This window comes from Lissotriton vulgaris, chromosome 3_1 (assembly GCF_964263255.1).
Source record: "Lissotriton vulgaris chromosome 3_1, aLisVul1.2, whole genome shotgun sequence".
NCBI classification, from domain to species: domain Eukaryota; kingdom Metazoa; phylum Chordata; class Amphibia; order Caudata; family Salamandridae; genus Lissotriton; species Lissotriton vulgaris.
In genome coordinates, this window is record NC_141689.1 from 613833887 (window position 1) to 613854955 (window position 21069).

The 21069-nt window shown below is 45.6% G+C and overlaps 1 protein-coding gene across 1 annotated transcript in view; it reads left to right on the forward strand.

Annotated features, from left to right (window-relative positions):
- The window catches only part of ADGRV1 (adhesion G protein-coupled receptor V1), a 1865288-nt gene that overhangs the window by 1462586 nt on the left and 381633 nt on the right, over nt 1–21069 (forward strand). Inside the window, exon 86 of the mRNA XM_086963519.1 lies at nt 16517–16695. Within this exon, the coding sequence (XP_086819645.1) occupies nt 16517–16695 (179 nt within the window). The remainder of the gene's footprint in view (nt 1–16516; nt 16696–21069) is intronic.

Genomic DNA, 21069 nt, shown 5'->3' on the forward strand with positions numbered 1-21069 from the left:
GTCGAGGTGCGGTCCTTCGGGGCTCCCCTCTTTGGCGCCTGGCCTCCCTGCCTCGCCGCAAATCCCTACAGGGCTCTCTGTGGCATTGCAGAAGATCGCCGGGACTCCGGGTTTACCCCGGAGTCCCCCTCGGTCCTCTGAGCAGGCGGCTGCCTCGCCAGAGGTTGAGCCGGCGCCGTTTCGGTGCCGGGAGCCTTCCTCTCTGGTGTCGGTGAAGTCACGGGTGGAGGCCGGGGCCTGGGGCGCTTTCCCGAGTCCCTCTTGGACCTCGACGTGGGTGACTGATCCATCTGGGGTCTAGCCGGTGCCTTTTTGGCACCGCTCCATCACCGTTCCGGCGTCAACCCCGCTCCATTCTCCTGGAGAGCATCTGGTGGCAGATGTAGAGCCGGCGCCACAAGTACCCTCTCTGGCGCCGAACGACGTTGATCAGGCCTCGGTGGCGCACTCCACAGAGCCGCCCCGGCGTCTGGTTCTGGATTCTTCTCCTGAAGTCCCTTCTTCTCCAGAGAGCTGTCATCTGTTTGTATGTTCCTCTCCGGAGACAGGGCGCCATATTGTTGCCTTTTCACCAGCATCTTCCATGGAAGGATCCTCGCAGTCCCCACGGCCTAAATCCTCGAACCCTTCCTTCCGTGGCTGGCTTGTCCACCAGCCTCTCCACCTTCCCCTGAGGCCCCTCAGGTTCCCCATTCATCTGTGGATCCTCCACAATTCCGGGGCCGGCCGACCCCCCTGGACTTGGGGATGGACGGCTCAGTCTGCAGCCGTTGCCCACGGAGGAATTACTTTCTCCTCCACGGCTCAATACCGAGGCCAGTGTTGCCTTTGTGCGGGCTATTTCCACAGCCACTGGTATTCTGCGGATTGGTGAACTTGTTACTCTGTTTCCCATGGACAACCTTTTGGAAGTTATCCATCAGGTTTCTGGTGGACGGGAGTTGTTCCTTCCCTTTGAAACGTCACTCCACATTTCTCTTATGGGGGCGTCCTGCCACGGGCGATCGGTGCCTCAGGCGGTCCTACATCACCACCGTCCTGCTCTGCATGACCTGGTCTGTCTTTCCTTCAACCCTTCTACTCATGGTGCTCATCTGGGGAATACCTTTCCGTGCTTGCCTGTGGTGCTGTTTCCTCCATCTCTGTAGGCCCAGTGGTTAGATTCATGGGGGTTTAATGTCTTCGCTTCTTCCAGTGCAGCCTTACGTGTACTTAACACTTTGTGTGTGTTGACCAGGGCTACTTTCCGCCTGTGGGACTCTGTGTACTCTCTTCTTTCTCATGTCTCCCATGAGGGTGCCCGTGCTGATCTGCAGGCCCATGTGTTGGATGGTAGGGAGTTGGCCACGTTTATTCTTCGTGCGGCCCTGGATGTTGCCGATGCTCTTGGCCCTGCTATGGCCACTTCTGTAACTCTCCATTGCCATGCTTGGCTATGTGATGCTTTTTTTCCTGAAAATATAAGAGAGTCTCTGGTTGACCTTCCCTTTCACTGGGTTCTTCTGTTTAACACTCATGCAGACCCTGCCATTCAGTATCTTCTTGCTGGACTCCGTCCTCCTCCTCCTCAGTAGGCTGGTTTGTTGATCCTCAGGGACTTGGCGATAGAGGTTATACCATTTGCTCCTGGACTTTGGTGTTTGGAGTGCCCGTTACACTTTCTGTGTAGTTTGCTGTGCCCTCGGGTCCTCTGGTTGGGCCCTCTCTTAGGTTGGCTGCTGGTTCAGCCCTTTTTTAGCAAGAGTATACTTTTTGTCTGTCTGTGGTTTCTGCCACAGGTTTATAGGCTTGTTCTGTGATGCAGGATTCTTTCCTAAGAGTGGGTCTCATATTTTTCTTGGGACGTGTCATTCCCCATTTGGGGTACCTGTAGCTATTGTCTATTGTATAGCTCTGTCTTTCGCTAGGAGGGTGTGGACTCTCCCTTGTGGGTTCTTGCCTTTTCTGGTGTCATTGTATTCTGCTGGTGCGGTTTCTTGATCATTACCTGGGCGTAGCTGGCGCTGCTTCAGGTCTGTCTTTCTAGGTATAGACTGCTTTGCTTGGTATGCCATCTTCGGCGTTGTGCTGCGGTGTTTCACCTTCCTCTCCGCCGTTTTTGGCCGAGTCCTCTGTCTAGTGTTCCACGGGGATGTTTCCTTTGTTGACGGCTGGGTCCGTCCTACTTGTTCCTCATCTTATCTTCCGGTTGGTCCCATCTTTTTTCGTGGGAGGGTTTCCGTCTGGAACAGCCCCTTTCTTGGGGCCATTCGGGATTTCCCTGGCACTTGCCCTTGTTGGGGCTCCATGTGGTCTGGCGTTCGGCTCGGGCGCTTGTCTGCGGTCAGCTGCGCTGCTTCCTCTGCTGGTCTTAGACCGGGTATCTAGACATGGGTCCTTGTGCTCTTACCTTGTTTTTGCTGGGGCTCTTCAAGATTACGCGTTTCTTCCCACGTCTGCCTTGTTGCCTGAGGCGTCATTCCTGCCTTGCCTGTTCGCTTCAGATTGTGTCAGGTTCCTCTGTCCCTTTCACTGTGTGTGTGTTCTAGTGGAGGTCTTTGCCTCCATTCTGCCTCTTCTCCCTGGAATGATTCTTCTTCTTCGGTATTCCTCAGCCATTGTCTATTCCTCTGGGCTTCTGGCAGGAGTTCCTAGTGCCTTGACAGGGCTTGGGGTGTATTGTTCTCCCTTTGTCTTGTCTTGCTTTCCTTGCGTGGTGGGGGTTGTGCCGCCCCTGTCAATTCCTCTCCTTAACACATCCTCTGTGGAGCTCTCTGTTCTTCTGAGCTGGTGAGGTCCTCTTCTGCCTGGAGGGGGACTGGGGTTCTCCCTGTCCCTATGACTTGTCCCTGGTGGTGCCTTGTATTCTTCCAAGCTGAGGGGGTCCTCTTGCAGACCCTCCTCCCCTTTGGGTATGGCTAGGGTATCTATCTACGTTAAGGAATCTGCGGCTAGAATCTTTATCAGATGTACGAGTTACTTACCTTCGGTAGCGATGTATCTAGTAAAAACGATTCTAGTCACAGATTCCTTCACGACTCTTGCAGTCCTTAGGGTTAAGGTCCCTTGGCTGGGTCTCAAACCGCAGTTCTTTTCAGGAGATCCTTCCTACTGGTGTTGTCTAGGGTTGAATTGTTGTTGCTCTTTCGTTCTGGCCCTAGAACCCTTCTTTGTTCTGGGCAGTGGTTGCTGACCTTTTTGTTTGTTGCGCATCCTTACATATGCGTCCTACCCTTGGGAAGGCTGTTATATTTGTCTGCAGGCTTGCTTTTAGTAGCTGCGCTCTGTTCTTTCATTCCATGACTTGGTACCTTAGTACTGGGCACTATTCTGGATGGTGCCGTTCCTCGCCTTGCGTTTCTTTCCCTTCTGTTTAGCTGGGTTTTCGCACACTGTTCCAGTATTCTTTGTGATGGCTCTGCATTGTGGCGTGGAAAAGTTCTCCGAAGAAAACTGAGGTAGGTGCACTGGGGTGGGACTTATGTATCCTCGCTGATGTCACGGATGCGGACGACGTCAGGGCAGAGTCACGTTGTGCCGTTCCCCCGGCGCAGGGATGCTGTGGCAGAAAAGTTTTATGGATCCGGTCTCACACCTGAGGATAATTCTACGTTAAGGAATCTGAGGCTAGACTCGTATTTACCAGATACATCGTTACCGAAGGTAAGTAACTAGTACGTCTGGGAGCAAATGTGCCTGGGGCAAGGGGGAGGGCTGCTTACTCTTTTGGGAGGCTGCTGTGATGCATATCAGAGGCAGTGTAGCTTTGAATATCACCACCTTGATGAGCCACTTCACTACCCTTCCTAGATCAGAGGTGTTGTGACCTCATTGCTGCCCAACCTTTTGTTCCTGACTCCTTGGAGTGACAACACTGCCTGGCAGGAGGTCAGAATCCTGTCTGGCGGCAGACAGTGCAGGTTGTTAGCCAGGACACAGAGAAGCTGGGGCAGGGCAACCTCTAAGGTAGCCATCTGGGTGCATGCCACCTTGCCCTCGACATGGGATTCGTGTCAAGGATGTTGATGAGGCACGTCTTTTTACACCAAACTCTACATATGTAGATGGTACCATACTGGAGCTAGCGACGCCGGGATTGCACAAATGCTATACAATGTTAGTCAATGGACCACCTATCACTTATAGTGTACTTTAATGGTAAAGGCCACTCTAGAGACATATGAGCTTCCACTTAAATGTCCACACCTTTATTATACTCCATCCTACCTCACAGGCTGAAGAGGCCTTCCTTAGGACTGACTGGCATATACTAAAATCCAGTGCATTGACTTTGTCACACATGGTGTGGGCAAAGTCGAAATGGATCAGTTGACACTGTTTCTGCAGTCTGCAATGGCAGGTCTGCTGTCAGTAGTTTTCTTAGGTCACACAGAGTGACACAAAGAGTGCTATAACCCCCTGGGCCCCCTTTTTCACCCATGTACTGGGTACCACTGGTTCCATATATTAGGAACTTATAAAGGGGGGGTTAAAGTCCTTGTCCATTGGAGATGCCAATTCACACATCAGTTTTAGGGAGAGAGCACTGGCCTTGAGCCTGGTTATTAGGCTTCAATGCACTGTCAGAGTCAAAATGCAGCTTCTAGGAGTCTAAATGGGGGGGCGAAAAGTGGGGGACATCTGCAAAAATCCCTCTTTACAGATAAACATTGTCATAATCATTAGCTCGGCACTTGCATTATAAAAGCGAGATCTATCAGTTTTGTCATTGCTTTTCAGTCATGTTAACAAAGTGGACATTACAAACTATTCACATGCCTGCAGAAGCATTACTGGGTATGTAAAATTGAAGTAAGGACCTCCATTCAAGGAAGTAGGTAATCACAAAGAGAGTCTAAAGACTCTAAAAAGACAAAAACATGTTCTTTGTTCTACACATGACAGAAAGATTAATTGAGTACCATAAGCAAGGTCTTCATGATTGAAACCTATAATTGGGGGCTCCACAGTAAGCTAATGTATTTATGTGTTGACCCAGGCAAACTAGATGCACTTTGTGATGAGGGTCTCTTCATTATTCTCTTTCATTTACAAACCTTTTCTGAAGAGTTCCTGAGGAGATGCTGTTAAGTTGTGGTGTTCATAGTTCCTCCTTGTTTCACCTATGGCTGAAACTTGACCTGCAGGGTTGACAGAGTTCTTAACATCCAACAGATATTATTTTCGGATGTGTTCAGCTTATAGAATTAGTAATGAGACATTTATAAAAACTCACTTTTGTAGTACTCCCAGCTTTTTCTGGTATTCAGGAGCAAGGCAGGAGCGCTAGAAGAGTAAGCCATACCTGCTCCCATCTAAATCTTCGTGAATTGAACTCTTTATTCTTCCTTAGAAATGCATGTTGGATTTTAGGGTAGTTTAATTTACCAAGGAACACTTAGGTAACCAACCCTAACATAAACACCATATTTATCTTTAAAATCAACAATGAGTAAACAAATGTACTGATTAGGATGGATTAGATGTATATATTGATAGCACACCAATCTACTGTTCCATGTAGAAGAAACACTGAGGCGGTAATTTTCTGGTGAATGACCTGCTCACATTGGATGCAGTATAATCGGCTGGTTTGCAAGAAAAATGGCCGACGAGGAGCTTTTGAGCTGATTTTTCTTTTCAAAGTAGAATATGCGCTTCCATAATTGATTGTTCCTTCTGAATCTTTCAAAGTGGTATAGGGCAATAGATATAAAGGCATGTTTAATGGTTAAAAGAAATCCTGACCACCTTTTACTGTGTGTAAATTGTGTACATTTTGTTAGCGATATCTCAGATATCTCATGGAACATTGTTGAAATGCTGTTTAAGTTAGTCACTAATAAATAACCTTTGCATTATTAAATGGAACCCATGCCTATAATCTGGCTTTTTTGGTAAAAAAAAATGCATTGCACCAGAGGCAGCTCCAGACAATCCAGCCACTCTGTATTTGTCTTGAGCATAGAGACCAAGGCCTATTATACTAAACTTTAGTACAGCAGCTAGCATGATACAAAGGGGTGCTAAGTGATACAAAGCGACGCAAATGATAACAGACAACAGCTTTCATGTGCAAAAGGGCTTTTGCTCTGAAAGATAGTGTGAGCACAGTGCTGATACACCACTGTGCTGCTTAGCATGAAACATCTGATAATTTATGCAAAATGGGTACAATGGGGTGAAAAAAGCACTAACACACATATTACTTCAGGCAGAGCTAGGTACACTAAAATCATTCAAAGTAGCACAACCTGGCCTTGTATGGAAAATTAACAACAAATGAAATCTGGTACACGCAATGGGCAAAAGACAAATGGCATGATATATCCATTTGTAATAGATGTAATTTCTATGAAATTATTTATATGATGCAATTTTCTCCTCTGCCCCTTTTTCTCACCTTTGCGCTATGGCATAAATAAACCTCAGTGTTACAATAAAGAGAGAGTCAACCTCAAGTCATCTAGGGTGGGCCCACTGGATGTAGGGGAAAGACCTTTTTCATAAAGGAACTCTCATGCAGTGAATGTTATCCAGTGACATACTTCATCATAGAGTTCTTCCTGACCCTCTGAGGGACAGGGCCTTCTGCGACCTCTTTCCATACAAGGGAGCACTTTTTTAAGGAAAACAGATGTGGGATCTATATGAGTTAATCCTTAAAAATGCCTGGGCAGTGCCCAAATCAGTATTTATTCACAGGTCCATCTGACAAGGTTAAAAACTATGGAAAATGAGCTAGTGAGTTACTATCACTTCTTGGCCCTTAAGTATGATCAACTAATTTCTGCCCTGTGCCTCAATCCAGTGACCTTCGTCAGTATCAGAATGCCCCAATTAATACCCTTTCGGGAAATGTTGTCTGGTTATTCATTTAATCATTCATACCACGCCACGCACAAAAAAAGTACACTATTATAATAACCTTTCTTAAGAGAGGACCCACTTAATTAGTGGACGCCTGGTACCCCATAGGGACCTCCGGAGGGCAGTTTGCCCAGTAGTCACACAGTAATCATGGGTCCCCACTCGACCCAAGACTCATTTTGGAGATCCCTATGGGGCACCAGGCATCTACTAAATACGTGTCTATCTCTCCCCATCTGGGATGGAGCTAGTTAAAGGAGAATAGATTTGACCAAAAGCCCCCAGTTCAAAAGTAATAGAATAATACCACTTCTAAAAGGGAGATAGAGACACATTGGTTTATTAAAGACTGGACGATAGCGTTGGACTTGCAGGACGTATATTTCCACATCCCCGTCCTGCCGGCCCACCGGCATTACCTCCGGTTCACGTTAGGCCAAGAACACTTTCAGTTTACCGTGCTCCCCTTCGGCCTTACCAGCGCCCCACGGGTGTTCACGAAAGTGATGGCGGTGGTCGCAGCTCATCTGCACAGATTAGGGGTTTCAGTCTTCCCCTATCTCAACGACTGGTTGTTGAAGGCGGGCTCGCCCCAAACAGTTGTCTCCCACCTCCAGACTAAGGCTGACCTCCTGCACTCACTGGAGTTCTCCATCAACGTGCCGACCTGTGCCCCTTGCAGAGGCTCCTTTTCATCGGAGCGGTTCTGGACTCAGTGCAGTTTCGGGTTACTACTGCTCTGGGTCGGGGAGTCCCTTTGCAGGACAACTGTCAGGCAGCTACGTGGGCCTCGCTGCACACGTTTGCTTGATACTACTGCCTGGATAGCCAAGTCCGGAGAGATGGCTTTTACGGCCGTTCCGTTCTCCAGGACTTCCTGGACGTCCGCAGACCCACCACCGGGGTTGGTGTTGCTGGGGTATCTATTCTAAAGTAAGGAATCTAACACTAACCTGTTTCTTTCAGATGCACAAGTTACTTACCTTCAGTAACGACATATCTGTAAGAAACAGTAGTTAATGTAAGATTCCTTACCACCCCACCGATCCTACCCGTTCTGCGGACCGATATCTAGGGTTAAGGTATTTCCCTTTGAGGGCCCTAGTTTTATGGCATCAGTGTCGGTCTCTGGCATGGCTCTGCGTTCCTGGAGCAGAAAGCTATGTACAAGAACTGATACCAGCGCGCGATGGCAGCGCCTAAGTACTCCGACGCCATCCCGGCGATCACGAGGCCGACGACGGATGCGGAGCCGCAGACGACGCCTACCGACGCTCAGGGGTACTGCTACTCGAAACTTTCCCTATCCAGTCTGGCGCCTGGGGAAGTTCTAGGGTAAGAAATCTAACACTAACTACTGTTTCTTACAGATATATTGTTACCGAAGGTAAGTAACTTGTGCATCTCATTCTGAGTGAGCTTCCTTCAGCCATCAAGGAAATGATATACCCTTTCACTAAATAAGAAAGATAACTGCACTCAATACTTATCTTCACTAGGATTAAAAATTAAAAAGGGCCACTTGTGAGATCTGGGACTGGGAGGAGTTAACATCTTTATAACAGAATGATATTTCAGGCTGATAAATTGGCCCGAGCAGTTGTTTTCCTGTGTGAGTGGGGCTTCTGGACCATAAGGAAGCTCACCAAATAAACACATTCATGCCTCTCAGAAGGAGTAACTTAAAATTAGGTGAGCCCCATTGTCACACTGTAATGTAAAAGGATTTGAAGACCGTGGACTAATCACCTGTGAGAGTCTCAGGGCACTGAGTAGCTGCTGAAGGCCAAGAGCATGATTCGAGGAGCCAGGTCTTCAGTTTCTTGTGGAATGTTGTGAGCGTGGTGGCTGTTCTGATGTCCTGGGGGAGGGCATTCCAGGTCTTTGCTGATAGATACGTGAATGAGCAGCCTCCTGCCTTGGGTCTGCGAATGTTCGGAATGTGTGCGATTGACAGCAAAGCAGATCAGAGATTTTGCGTTGACTGGTGGAAGTGCAGACGGCGATTGAGGTAGGCAGCTACATTCTAATGCAGTGCTTTGTAGGCGAGGGTGTGTATGTTGAAGTAGCAGCATTTCTGAACGTGGAGCTAGTGGAGTTCCCGGAGGCAAAGCATGATGTGGATACGGCGAGATAGGTTGAGAACATTGCTTCAACATTTTTGATGGTTTGAAGCATGTGTATGAGGTGGGCGGGTACTCCGTAGTAGACGATGTTGACATAGCGTAATCTGCTCTTGATCAAAGCCTGGGTGACAGTCTTTCTGGGACCCAGGGGGAGTTATTTAAAAATATTCCTGAGCATGTGAAGGATGTTGAAGCAGGTGTATTTGACAGTGTTGGTTTGGGGTCTCATGGAGAGTTTGGTGTCCAGGATGATGCCCAGGTTTCAAGCCTGGTCGGTGGGAATCACTTGCTAGCTTTGACTTTTTATTTGTATTTTTAAGTCTGTCATGTGAAAATGTATTTGAGTTATAGTTCAGACAGGGCAAGCTAATACAGACATATATATGGGTGAGGTAGCTCTTTCCCTCTTCTGATTCTTAACAGGCAGTTTCATTAGAACGTCGCTATACTTTACTATACTGTACTTGCAGCTTCAGTCTCTAGGGACTATAGATAGAGGGGGATTTCAAATTAACTCATCTAGAAATTATATTAATCCTCTGGACCATAATTCCTTACACAAGAAGGTGCCCATGCCAATGGGTATCCTAATCACATGTGCTCCGGAGCATTTGACTTCCAGTGTGAATCAATAGGTAAATGCTACTTTTCAGCTTTGTAAGAAGTTTGTCGTCAATTTCTTCATTTCTTTGGTGGTCCCTCTCTCGAATAGACTGTTCTATCGGTGTCTATTTTTATGTAATTGCTGTTTTTTGTATAAATCGTGCTGATTTCCCTTTCAAAGGGAATGTCCTCTGGGGGAAAACTAAAAATTATATAAAAAATGATGTAACAATGTCACATTATTTCAATGTATTTTAAAAACAGAAATACTATGATTCACATCCCTTGTCCAGATATATTTAGCAGCAGTTACCAGTCCTTTCATAGGGTAGCTACAATGTGGATATTTGTTTTACCAGACTGGATGGCAACTCGTGAAAAGGCGAGAATGAGACCTTTAATTAACAAGGTTTTTGTTAGCTTAAAGCGGCCATCCAGTGTAGAGAAAAAACAATTCTCTTTTGCCAAGCCCTGCATCTGTAACTTTTCACCAACCATAGGTATTCTGGAATGTTTATTTGGTGATGCCAACTTTGGGTTTTGAGATGCCTTGTGAGCTCATTCACCAGATGGTCCCTTTAAGGTAGGCATGGATTTATCTCTCTCATTGCTCTATGAGCTCTGGATATGGCCCTTTTTGTGGGGTTACCTGAAACGTTTTGTCTTCTTTCTCCTCTGTTTTTGACTTCGGTTTTGCTGACTTTAGGCACTTTTTCACTGCTGACCAGTGCTAAAGTGCATGTGCTCTGTTTCTAAAACATAAGTGCATTTGGTTTTTCCATGATTGGCATATTTGGTTTACTGATACAGTCCTAGTACAATGCACTTAGGGCCAGATGTACGACCCTAAATTTCATACGCAAATTGGTTTGCGACCCGTTTGCACCTGCAAAATGTTACAGGGCCATGTACAATTCCCAATTAGCGAATCACAATTTATTTGCGACTCGCTAATTAGGAATTGCGAGTCACTATTAGGAAGGGGCATTCCAAGGGCGTCCCTTCCTTATAGCGAGTCTCTACCCTATGTAAGAATGTTTTGTGACCGCAATTGCAGTTGCAAAACACTTGCAAATTATCGCTGTCTTCAAGAGGTTGGTAATGGAGTCTCAAATCGGCAGGGGTACCCAGGGAACCCTTCCCCTTTGTGACAGGCTCCAAAAATATTTTTTTACGGGCAGTCAGTGGTCCCTGGGACCACTACCTGTCCTTAAAAAACTTAAACAGAAGCGCTTTTTTGTGTTTTCTTTAAATGAATCTCCTTGACCTTTAAGGAAAACGCGCTGCAAAAAAAACACATAACTGATTTATTGACAAGCAGTCCCAGACATGGAGGTCTGCTGAGCCCAGCAGGCCACCATCCCTCGGAGGGCCAGAAATTCCTAATGGGGTCGCAAATTGTGAGTGGCTCATTAATATTCATGAGCCTCACATTTTGCGACCCCATTGGGAATCGAAATTAGTGTCCCTGGCACTGTTGTACATTCCAAATTGTGACTCACAATTTGCGACTCGCAATTGAGCGCAAATTGCGAGTCACAATTGGAATGGTCGTACATCTGGCCCTAAATGTGCCCAGGGCCTGTAAATCAAATGCTATTAGTGGGCCTGCAGCACTGATTGTGCCACCTACAAGAGTAGCCCTTCAAACATGTCTCATGTCTGCCACAGCAGAGTCTGTGGGTGCAGTTTTAAAACTGCCATTTTGACCTGGAAAGTTCACACACTTGCCAGGTTCAAACTTTCTAATTTATTACATGTACGTCAACCTTAAGGTGGGCCCTAGGAAACCCCTTGGCAGGGTGCAGTGTATTTAAAAGGTAGGACATGTACTTTACTTGTCCTGGAAGTGAAAAACTGTGCAATATGTTTTTCACTACAGCAAGGCCTATCTCTCACATAGACTAGCATTAGAACTGGCTTGTGACAATTCGCAAGTGTAACTTCCAATTGGTAAAAGATAGGAAGAGTACATTTGGTGTTTCTGGGCTCACAATTTAAAAACACATCATTTAGTGAAGATGTTTTTAAAATTGCAGGTCTGAAAATGCCCCTTTTAGAAAGTTAACATTTCCTTACTCAAACCAGTCTGTGCCTCTGCCTGTCTCTGGAAAACACATCTGGATTGGGTGACAGCTGAAACTTGTGTACACAGTCACACACAGGTGTGCCCTGCATATACAGATGGGCCATCACAAGGCTGATGAGTCTTCCTGAACTTGAGTAAGAGGGAAAAGCTTACATTTGCACATGAACAGCACTGTGTCTGACCCCACACATAGAAGTGCATACCCCCCTGTAGTGTTTCTGGAGACATGACAAGGTAGGGCAAGGTCTTGTACACTACAAATATCTTTCTTTGAAGTCTCACTACTTCAAAGGCTAAAATGGGTATAAGTACTGGACATCTGACACTATATACTCAGAACACTTCTGGAACTGAGGACATTTTAACAGAAAGAAGAGCTGTTCTGCTGCCAGGAGGGACTGCCACTTTTTTGCTTACTTTGCTGGGTTGGCATGCTGCTTGCTGCTACTTGCCTGTGAATGAGAGGACTGACTTGACTCTGCATCCTCATCACTAAAAGTTCTCCCATAGCTTGTTGAGCGTGCCTCCTGTTTCTGAAGTCTGAGGGCTATCAAAGACTTCACCTGCAACTTGCTAACAGCACCTGGGCTCCTTTGCTTTGTGTCCTGCTCTGCCAAGTGGTCCTAAATCCAGTCCTGGCCCCTAGGAAGTGAGTGTTTGGTGCTGCAACCCAAAAGATTTAGTTCAGAACTAGCTTATTTTCTGTGATATCACCGAATTGTCGCTGCCTGCACCGAAGTTGTGTCCACTGCTCACCGACTTTATGATGCAACAACCTTGACTTATAGCTCAGACCCAACTTTGCCGATGCTGTGCCTCTGAAACACCACTGCTGAATGAGCCTCAGACAGCACATTGCAGATGTCTGTGACACACCATCCCCAAAGCATTCCTGGCCCTGCGCAGCTTCATGCCTACAGCCCAGTGGTTTGACATCGACACCTCAAAACCGGCGCATGGTACGCTTGACATCGATGCATCAACGACGTTGCCCGACTTCGGACCCGACGCATCATCGTCGACATCCCCTCAGCATTTCAGCGCATCTTCCCCAAGCTTCGACGCATCCAAGGTACAGTCAGCGGGTCTATGTTATATTATTTTTAACTAAATTAGGCGTGACAGCTACCCAAAAGGGTTTCCCGGTGCCAGCCTGTAAGGAACGGAAGGGAAATAAGAAGATTAATGGTTAAATAACCAGGTTTTAGGCATTTACGGAAGATGCCCTAGAGTGTTTCAGTGCGAATCGACACAGTAAGAGAATTCCATAAGGAAAGCCCTAAGCATGCCAAAGAGTGGCCGCCCATAGGTACGGCACGGCGGCCAGGGTGAATGACGCTGGACGCTGGGGATCACGGTTCGATCTCTGGCTCCGGCGGCAGGGATCTGCCCAGTACTATGCGACTCTGGGCAATAGCTCGTTTAATCTTCCCAACGGCCCCCAGCGCCGAGATACCCCTTCGGGGGTGATTCATGCACTATACAAGTACTGGATTTACGTAATCGTTTAACTCTTGGGACCGAAAATTTCAACTGAGTGGCAGAACGGAGTTCGCGAGAGGGCAAGTAGGGATGAGCCAGAGTTTGCTAATATTCCGGAGCCACACCAGATTTGATCTCAAACATATAGCTCAGGGCCTTGAACTTAATCCGGTTGTCTACCTTCAAGGCTTCTTATCTCATTGATAGTTGATCATCAATGATAAATCCTAAATTGCGGATCTGGCGCGGAGGTTGAGGAAGAGCGCCCATCTCAGCCGGCCAATGCTGGGGGCCCCAGAACTCTTTATCTTTTCCCAAGATCAGGACCTCTGTTTTCTCTCCGTTGAGCTCTAGGAAATTAGCATGCATCCAAGATGCATTCTTACTCAAGCCCGACCAAAGAGTTGACTCCTGTATCCTGCCCGCGCTCCATTGAGGTCAGACTGAAGTTTTGGATTGCCCTGGTCAAGCAGAACCAGATATCCCCATTTGGAGCTATTGATTTCAAACACTGCATTTTGCTTGAATCTTGCAAAATTCATAAGTTGACTTGTGAATGTCGGATTCTTGTTGTTTTGGTCTTGTTTTACTCAAATGAATATTGGCTATCTTTCTATGATGGTGTGGAGTACTTATGCAGTGTTTTGACGTTGTTACTGTGTGTGTGTGTTCACATATGCTTTACACATTCCCTCTTTAGTGTAGCCAAACTGCTCTGTGCAAAGCTACCAGAGGGTGAGCACAGTTAAACATTTAGTGTGTACTACACTTACCCTGAAACAATTGTGGTTCCTGCTTGGAGTGCATGCCTCAGCCAACCAGAAACCCAGTATCTAACAGTTTTCCTGAATGAGATTTTTCTCCTGTGTGTTCTTCCTCTCTCCTTCTTGCCAGTTTGAGTAGCAAGTTTAAGTATATATTTTATCAAACGCTAAACCTAAAGACCAAAAAAGACAGTATTAGGCCTAACTCTGGGACCCAATTTGTGCATAACAATATATTTGCTAATATGGATTGTTTCTCCTTCCCTTTGTTGTAGGAGTGTTGCGACTGTAGCAGCAAGATTAGAGTTTGTGCTAATTTCACCTAAAGATCTAATAGATGCCAAGCAGAGCCTTATGTGGCCCTGTTTTTCTGCTAGTATAAGTGGACGCATTTTGTGTACTTGGTACTTAGGCTAAATAGTGGGCAGTTAAACGCAGTGGGGGCTGCTGCACATCTAACATGGTGAGCGGGAAGGGTGGGGGCAAGGGTGTAGCCAGAAAATTAAAGTAACCCCAACTTTGAAATGAAAGCTCTGTCACAAAGCATCCCTAGACGAGCTCTCCTGTCTCTTCCTTCCAGACATCTATCTATGTATTCTTTCACCCTTACATCCACCTGCTGATACCCACAATTTCGCCTGTACATTCTTACATGGATTAATTTGTTCATGCATTATTCAATCTTATCCAATTCCATCAATTCTTTCACTCTGCCATCCACTGATCTAACCATCTGCTCTGAAATCCATCCATCCACTCTGCCATCCATTCATCCATTCACCCCGCCTACCATCCATCCATCCACCCTGCCTGCCATCCATCCATCCACCATCGTTCCATCCACTCTGACATCCATCCTTTTACTCATTCGTCCACTCTGCCACTCATTTGCACATCCTTTTACCCCACTCATACATCCATCCCTTGACCATCATTTCACATGTCCATCCACCTTTCCATTCATTCACCCATACATCTATCTAATGGACCATAATTTATCCTGTCTATCCACCGTTCCATTCACTCATCATTCTTTCCCCATTCATGCATCTATGTACACATTTATCCACTCACCCATTCTTCCAACTACTCATCCCTCACCCCTTTCACCTTTCCCTTTATTCAATATTTCTTCCTTCCCATTTCTATTTATCCATGTTTTGTGTCTCCTTGCTCCCACTTGCTCATCTATTGACAGCTTTTTTCCTTCATAGTGTTATTTATGAGCTTTGTTCTGCTGAGTCGCAGACAGAAGAGGCCCATAAAGAGCCCCACCCCCGGTGGTGTAGCTGCCAAAGCGGGGTGTTCACTACGCCCTGGGTTGGGGGTGTTAGGGGAATAATATAGATATATTTTTAATTAACCATACCTGTTTCTGCCACTGACTCTGACACTGCTGGCCAGCTCGGTTCTCTTCTCCTCTCGTCAGTCACTTGGGCACAAAGTAAAACCTACTGACCCAATCCAGACGCTGCTCTCATGCTATAGCAAGCAGGAGAGAAGCGCCGGGATTGGCCTGAGTGGGCTGGTCTGACGCTTGCTCAGGCACAGAGAACCTGTGCCATTTCTACACTCCTCTGTGCAATACAGCTGGGTTGGAGAAATGTAAGTGCTCTGTTGGTTTGGGCATCCTAAGACCGCTGGCCAAACTGACATGCGCACTTGCAGTGCCCATCACTCCTCCTCCCTGCCATGGTTTGGCCCCACCCTGCTCTAGATTCCGTGGCTCAGTCAGTCAATGGAAAATAAAGTGATAATATTGTGTTATTATTATTAATTTATTTGTCGCAGTCAGACCCTGAGCAGTTGAGCGATGGTCTTCTAGAATTCCGAGTCTCTACTCAGTTCTACCCTATAATGTCTGCACAGAATTTAGGGTCCTGGTGTTGGCATTCCAGAGACTCTTCTTGGAATGTGTTACCTCTGCTACATTAGCTGCTCCAGAATCTGCATGGCCTGTTCTCCCAGTTGTCTCATTCCTAGTGCCTTAATTAATCCTGCATCGCATTGGGACGCTTGTGGCTCGAGTGCAATCCTGAACTGACGAGCGAGATTTAGGGGAAGAGAGAAAGCGGAAGTGCAAGAGAAACAGCGGTGGAGAGAGAGAAAGAGAAAAAGAAAGAGAGAAAGAGAGCAATGATAAAGATCAAATGTCCACGAGCCGTGATTACGTTAAAACGATGCTCCTTTCACTATTCACCTGCTCCAATCAATACCTCAGTGTGCAAAGTGGCGTATACCTGGTGTGAAAGTGAATATGGAGAACACACCTCGTCATAGTAAGATTTTTATTTTCACTCTTATGAGTTCAAAAACAGCAAGAACAGCTTTGCTAAAAGTAGTCAAAACAATTTTGCCTGGATTTCCCCTGAGATGGATGACTAATGGAAGACAAGTGTTAAAGGCAGCTGGTTGAAACAGGGAAGTAGCCATGTTGCAAGATATGATAAGGCATGTTTGTTTGCAATGCTTACTTTTTTTTTACTTTAGTGCTTTTTTCTTTTTTTTAAAGTCTGCAGTCTAAGTCCTTTTAGAAACATGTGGCTTAATACTAATGTTTTGCTGTTTCCAGGTGCCACAAATAATGTGTTATTCCTTTTTAGGCTGTTAATTTCTGGTATGTCTTGGTGATGAACGATGAACACACAGAGCGACGACACTTACTTTTCTTCGTTCTTGGCTGGGGGCTGCCAGCTCTTGTTGTCATTTTGCTGCTAGTCATTCTCCGAGGCGCCTATCATTGGAGTATGACACAAATATACGGCCTCATCCATGATGACATGTAAGTCTTTAATACAAATGCCCAACATTATGGTTTCCTGTCTGATGTCGGATTATTTTTTCTCACTTGTGATAGACTGGATCATCACAAATATTTTTTCAAACTAAGTGTATAATAATCTGATGCTATGTCGAAAAATGCGAGGCTTCCAAATGCCAGATGTATTACAGGCCAGGTCGAAATGCAGTTGGTGGTTTTGCACAACTACGGGATGCACTTGATGCACCACTAATGACTTGCATCACCAAATGTGAAAAAGCAGGGGATAGCAAAACCTCCTACCCTGTGCTTAGTTTGAACAGGTGCGACCCACCTTATGGCACACATTATTGGGGACCATCATTTCTTTTTCTTCAGTAGAACATGATGCGTTTAGCAGTTGCGGCTGGCAATAATCACAGGTAGGGCGGGGTGATTCGCTGCGGGGTTCGCGCTGTGGTGTTGGGGGGGTAATACATTTTAAAAATGTACCTGTCTGTGGGTCCTGCATTTTCCTGCTCTCCTGCCTCTAGCAGGAACAGGAAGCAGGCAGCCTCCCTCCCGTCCCCTAAGCCAATCACAGTGCTGCAATGGCAGCTTTGTGATTGGTCGGGACGCCGACCAGCCAGCCGCCTATGGGGAGGCCATTCTCTCCATGTAAGCTGCATGCAGCATATATGGAGAAAAGGCATGACTGGTTTGGTCGGACCCAAAGGGCCAACCAAGCAGTCAGCGCCCTCAGCAGTGGGCAAGCCACTCCTCCCCTGCCCTAGAGCAGACCCGCCCACCTGCCTGACCCAACCAAACCCTTCTGCTTTCTCGCAGTGCGAGAAGCAGAAACATAAAATGCTAGTTTTATCATTTTATGTTTCTGGTTCTCGCACTGCAAAAAAGCAGTGGGGCAACGCTCCTCTGCCCTAATGGAGGAGCCGCCCCTGGTGTTTAGGTATTTTATCACCTGACAAATTGTCTCCACCCAACTAGTAGTTGGCAGGCTTCACAATTGGGCCCCTTCTGGCACTGGTCTTAATGATCTTGGCGAATACTCAAATTGGAAAATGTTTACTCAGGTACCCATAAATTGGACATCTACTTATATATATGTATATGTATTTTTTTTTAAACCCCTGCCACAAAGAAATTGGCAACAAGGAGAAATATGACATGACATCTGTTCTCGCTTATTTGTTTGCAAAGTCTGCTTTTTAAAGTGTCTTATGGGGTTAAGACACTGCATAGAGCTTTATGTGCCCAGTGAATCTCTGGGAATATTAGTAATGGTAAAGATAACTTTGGTAGGTAATGCCCCTACTGGAGAAATTTGTGTATTTTTCTGGTCACAGTTTTGAAACATAAAGTAGCATAGAGTGTTAACATGTCTCCTGCAAAGCACATCGTGTACCATGCACATGACATTCTCACGTTATGTAGATAGGCAAGCGGGTTACTGCTTTTGGCACAGATATCCTTTTATTACTAGCAGTTCATAAATGGTAATTCTCCTAATATAACACAGTGAGCTATAAACCGACAAAAAAAACTGTATGGTTCGACCTGCAAGGCATAGGTTAGAATCTTATTGGTTTTTTCTGTTATTATAAAACGCTAAAAGGGGTTCTTTTGGGGGTAATAAAGTCTTATTAGTGCAGACAATCCCAAGTAGTGTGTTATATTTTAAATTCTGTCTTAGTGTTTCTCCTAGCCATATACTTCTAACATATAATCACTACCAGCACGGACGATGTGTGACTCCTACCCCTTGAAAACCTCATTGTCGTATGTAACATCCTGTAGATTGATTTACACACTCATTTATTGTAAATGTATAATGTGTGTGTGTGATGTAAAGTGCTCTGCCACCCTACATTGGGATGGGTAGCACCACTAAAGAATGAAATAAAAAACACTAAGTGCTTTTTAATTTTTTTTTCATGTAAATACTCATAAAAATAGACACATCTGACATTCTTTTTTAAAAACATATTTTTTATTAAATATAAAACAGGCTTCAGTTCAATATCAATTCAAAAATAACATAGTAGGCGAGACAGATGGTACAGGTTCACAATACTTGACATACACCCCGTCGTAAATACCTGCTATTTGAGTAACCTCCTTCAATTGTCGTAAACCATAGCAAACATCTGCCATTCTTACAGTGCACCCATATCTCTTACATACAGGGCTTGCACAAAGTCAAAAACCTGCCTCCAAATCATAGTTTGTCTTGTGTAGTTGTGAAGCGAAAACAAAATGTGTGCATTTATTTCCCCTCTATTATGGCATCTAGGTGTTAGCCTCCAGATAGCTGCCATCTAGGATTATACTTGAACAAAAAGAGGGCTCTTTAAATTTGGAATTTGTTTTGCACCGAGCTAAAATAAGAAACTCCCTTCGCTGGCCGCACTTGTTACTCCAAATAGAAAGCAGACAACGTGGGCGCTGCCGAATTGTGTCAAGGTGTTGTCAAATTACACCGGGAGAGCCAAATTCAGCATATTTAGCTGGGGTTAATCCAGGGCCGGACTGGGAACCAAAACCGTCCCTGGCAAAGTGCTCGGCCGGCCCCCCCTCCCCAATCGGTGGGGTTGGAGGTGCCGCCGAGCGCTTTGCTAGGGCCGGTTTATCGGCCGATTGTGTTGCAGGGACGATTTTGCAGCTATGCTGCAATAACGGCCCTGTAACAAAATCGGCCCCCAGGGGCTCAAAACCGGCCCACACCCTTGCGGCGCACCGGGGGATTACCCGGTGCCCGCTATGGCCAGTCCGGGCCTGGGTTAATCGGATCCCCAAACTGGCTCCATATTAGCCGCAAGCTCCGAGATCCCCTGTCGTTCCAGCACTGATCCTGGTGCAACTTTCAATCTGCATAAAGGAGCGATAGAGGTTTCTTTTTTTCCAGAGATTATGTCATGCTAGAATACAACCAAGCTTCACAAAGAACTATGGGCCATATTTTCAAGAAAGGGCGATACATTATCGCCGCTTTTATTGGCAGGAAACTGCCGCTAAAGCGGCAATAATGGGCTTGATTATATGCCCTTGTGAATTCCCATAGCAGCCCAGGTTAAGACCAGAACCTGGGCTTCTATGGGAATTCACAAGGGCCTATTATCAGGTCCTAATCGCCACTTTAGCGGCAGATTCCTGCCGATAAAAGCAGCGATAATGTCTCGCCCTTTCTTGATAATATGGCCCTATGTGTTCCACCAGTCCACTTTGAGACTCCTCTCTGCAAGCTAAATATCTTTTCATCAACTGTGACATTGGGCTGGGCCTCTAGCTGGCCCCACATGGGTATAGGGACATTCAGGAACGTACTATGTGGTGACAACTTAAAAGGCAGCAAGAGATTCTAGGCACTGGATCCACAGTTGGCAGTTAGGTTCACTGGGCTTTCACTGAGCGGACTAAGATGATTAAACATTAGTCCGCTTAAGAGATTATGCAATCATTTTGGTATAAGAAGTTGCTTAGAGAGCCAGTCACAGATATAGTCTAGATAAAATTTAAAAAGCTAACTCAAGGGGGTAGCCTTGGAGGAGAAAGATTGGCGCTAATTTACCCAGCATGATGTTTTATTAACAAATAGATGCTTTATGTACACCCAGCAGGCTTCATTCATTTTCCTCTAATATATCACCTCAATATCCCAGATGTAGCCTCTATGCATAAGGGGACTGGTAACATAGGTGTTTTACTTGTTCTCAGCTCGTTCAATTTTGGGCAGATATTTTTCTTTTCTTAGTCTAAATTTCAAGGTTTTCTTAGTCTAAATTTCAGTTTCCACTAAATCTCAAGTCCTTAAGCAATGTTGGTTAATGCCAAGACCTATCACCCCCTCAATCAAATCCTGCTTTTTATTGCACTATTAATTGCACGTTTGTTAATTACAACCAGTTGAAAAGCTTGGTTACCACCAACGTTTGAACACTGGGTTCACAAGACACAAGAGGCTGAATGCAAGGAACTACTTTTTTTCAACACCATTTTAAAGAGCGAAAATATTTGGGAGGTTTGTTGGAACAAAATAATGAAGTACTATGTTGAAATTACTTTATTTATGATGATAGAGAATACCTTCTAATTGATTCAAGATAATTATATTCTTAGTGCATTTTCATTTCTGTATAACCTAATAAACAAGTGTGGTAAAATCATATTTCTGCAGGAAAACCCTTTGGCCATAGAATCCCTCAATTCCTGTGGCCCAAATATATTTATACGTATACATAATGCTATCTGCGAAATAATTGCAAGGCACTACATTTATCTAGCTTCAGATTGCAAAGTAATGGTAGGTCTGAGGTAGTTTATAGGGAAGGGGTGCATTGGTTACAACACTTTTGCGAAAGAAATCATTCACAAACCGTTTACAAGAAATGTTACTAGTTT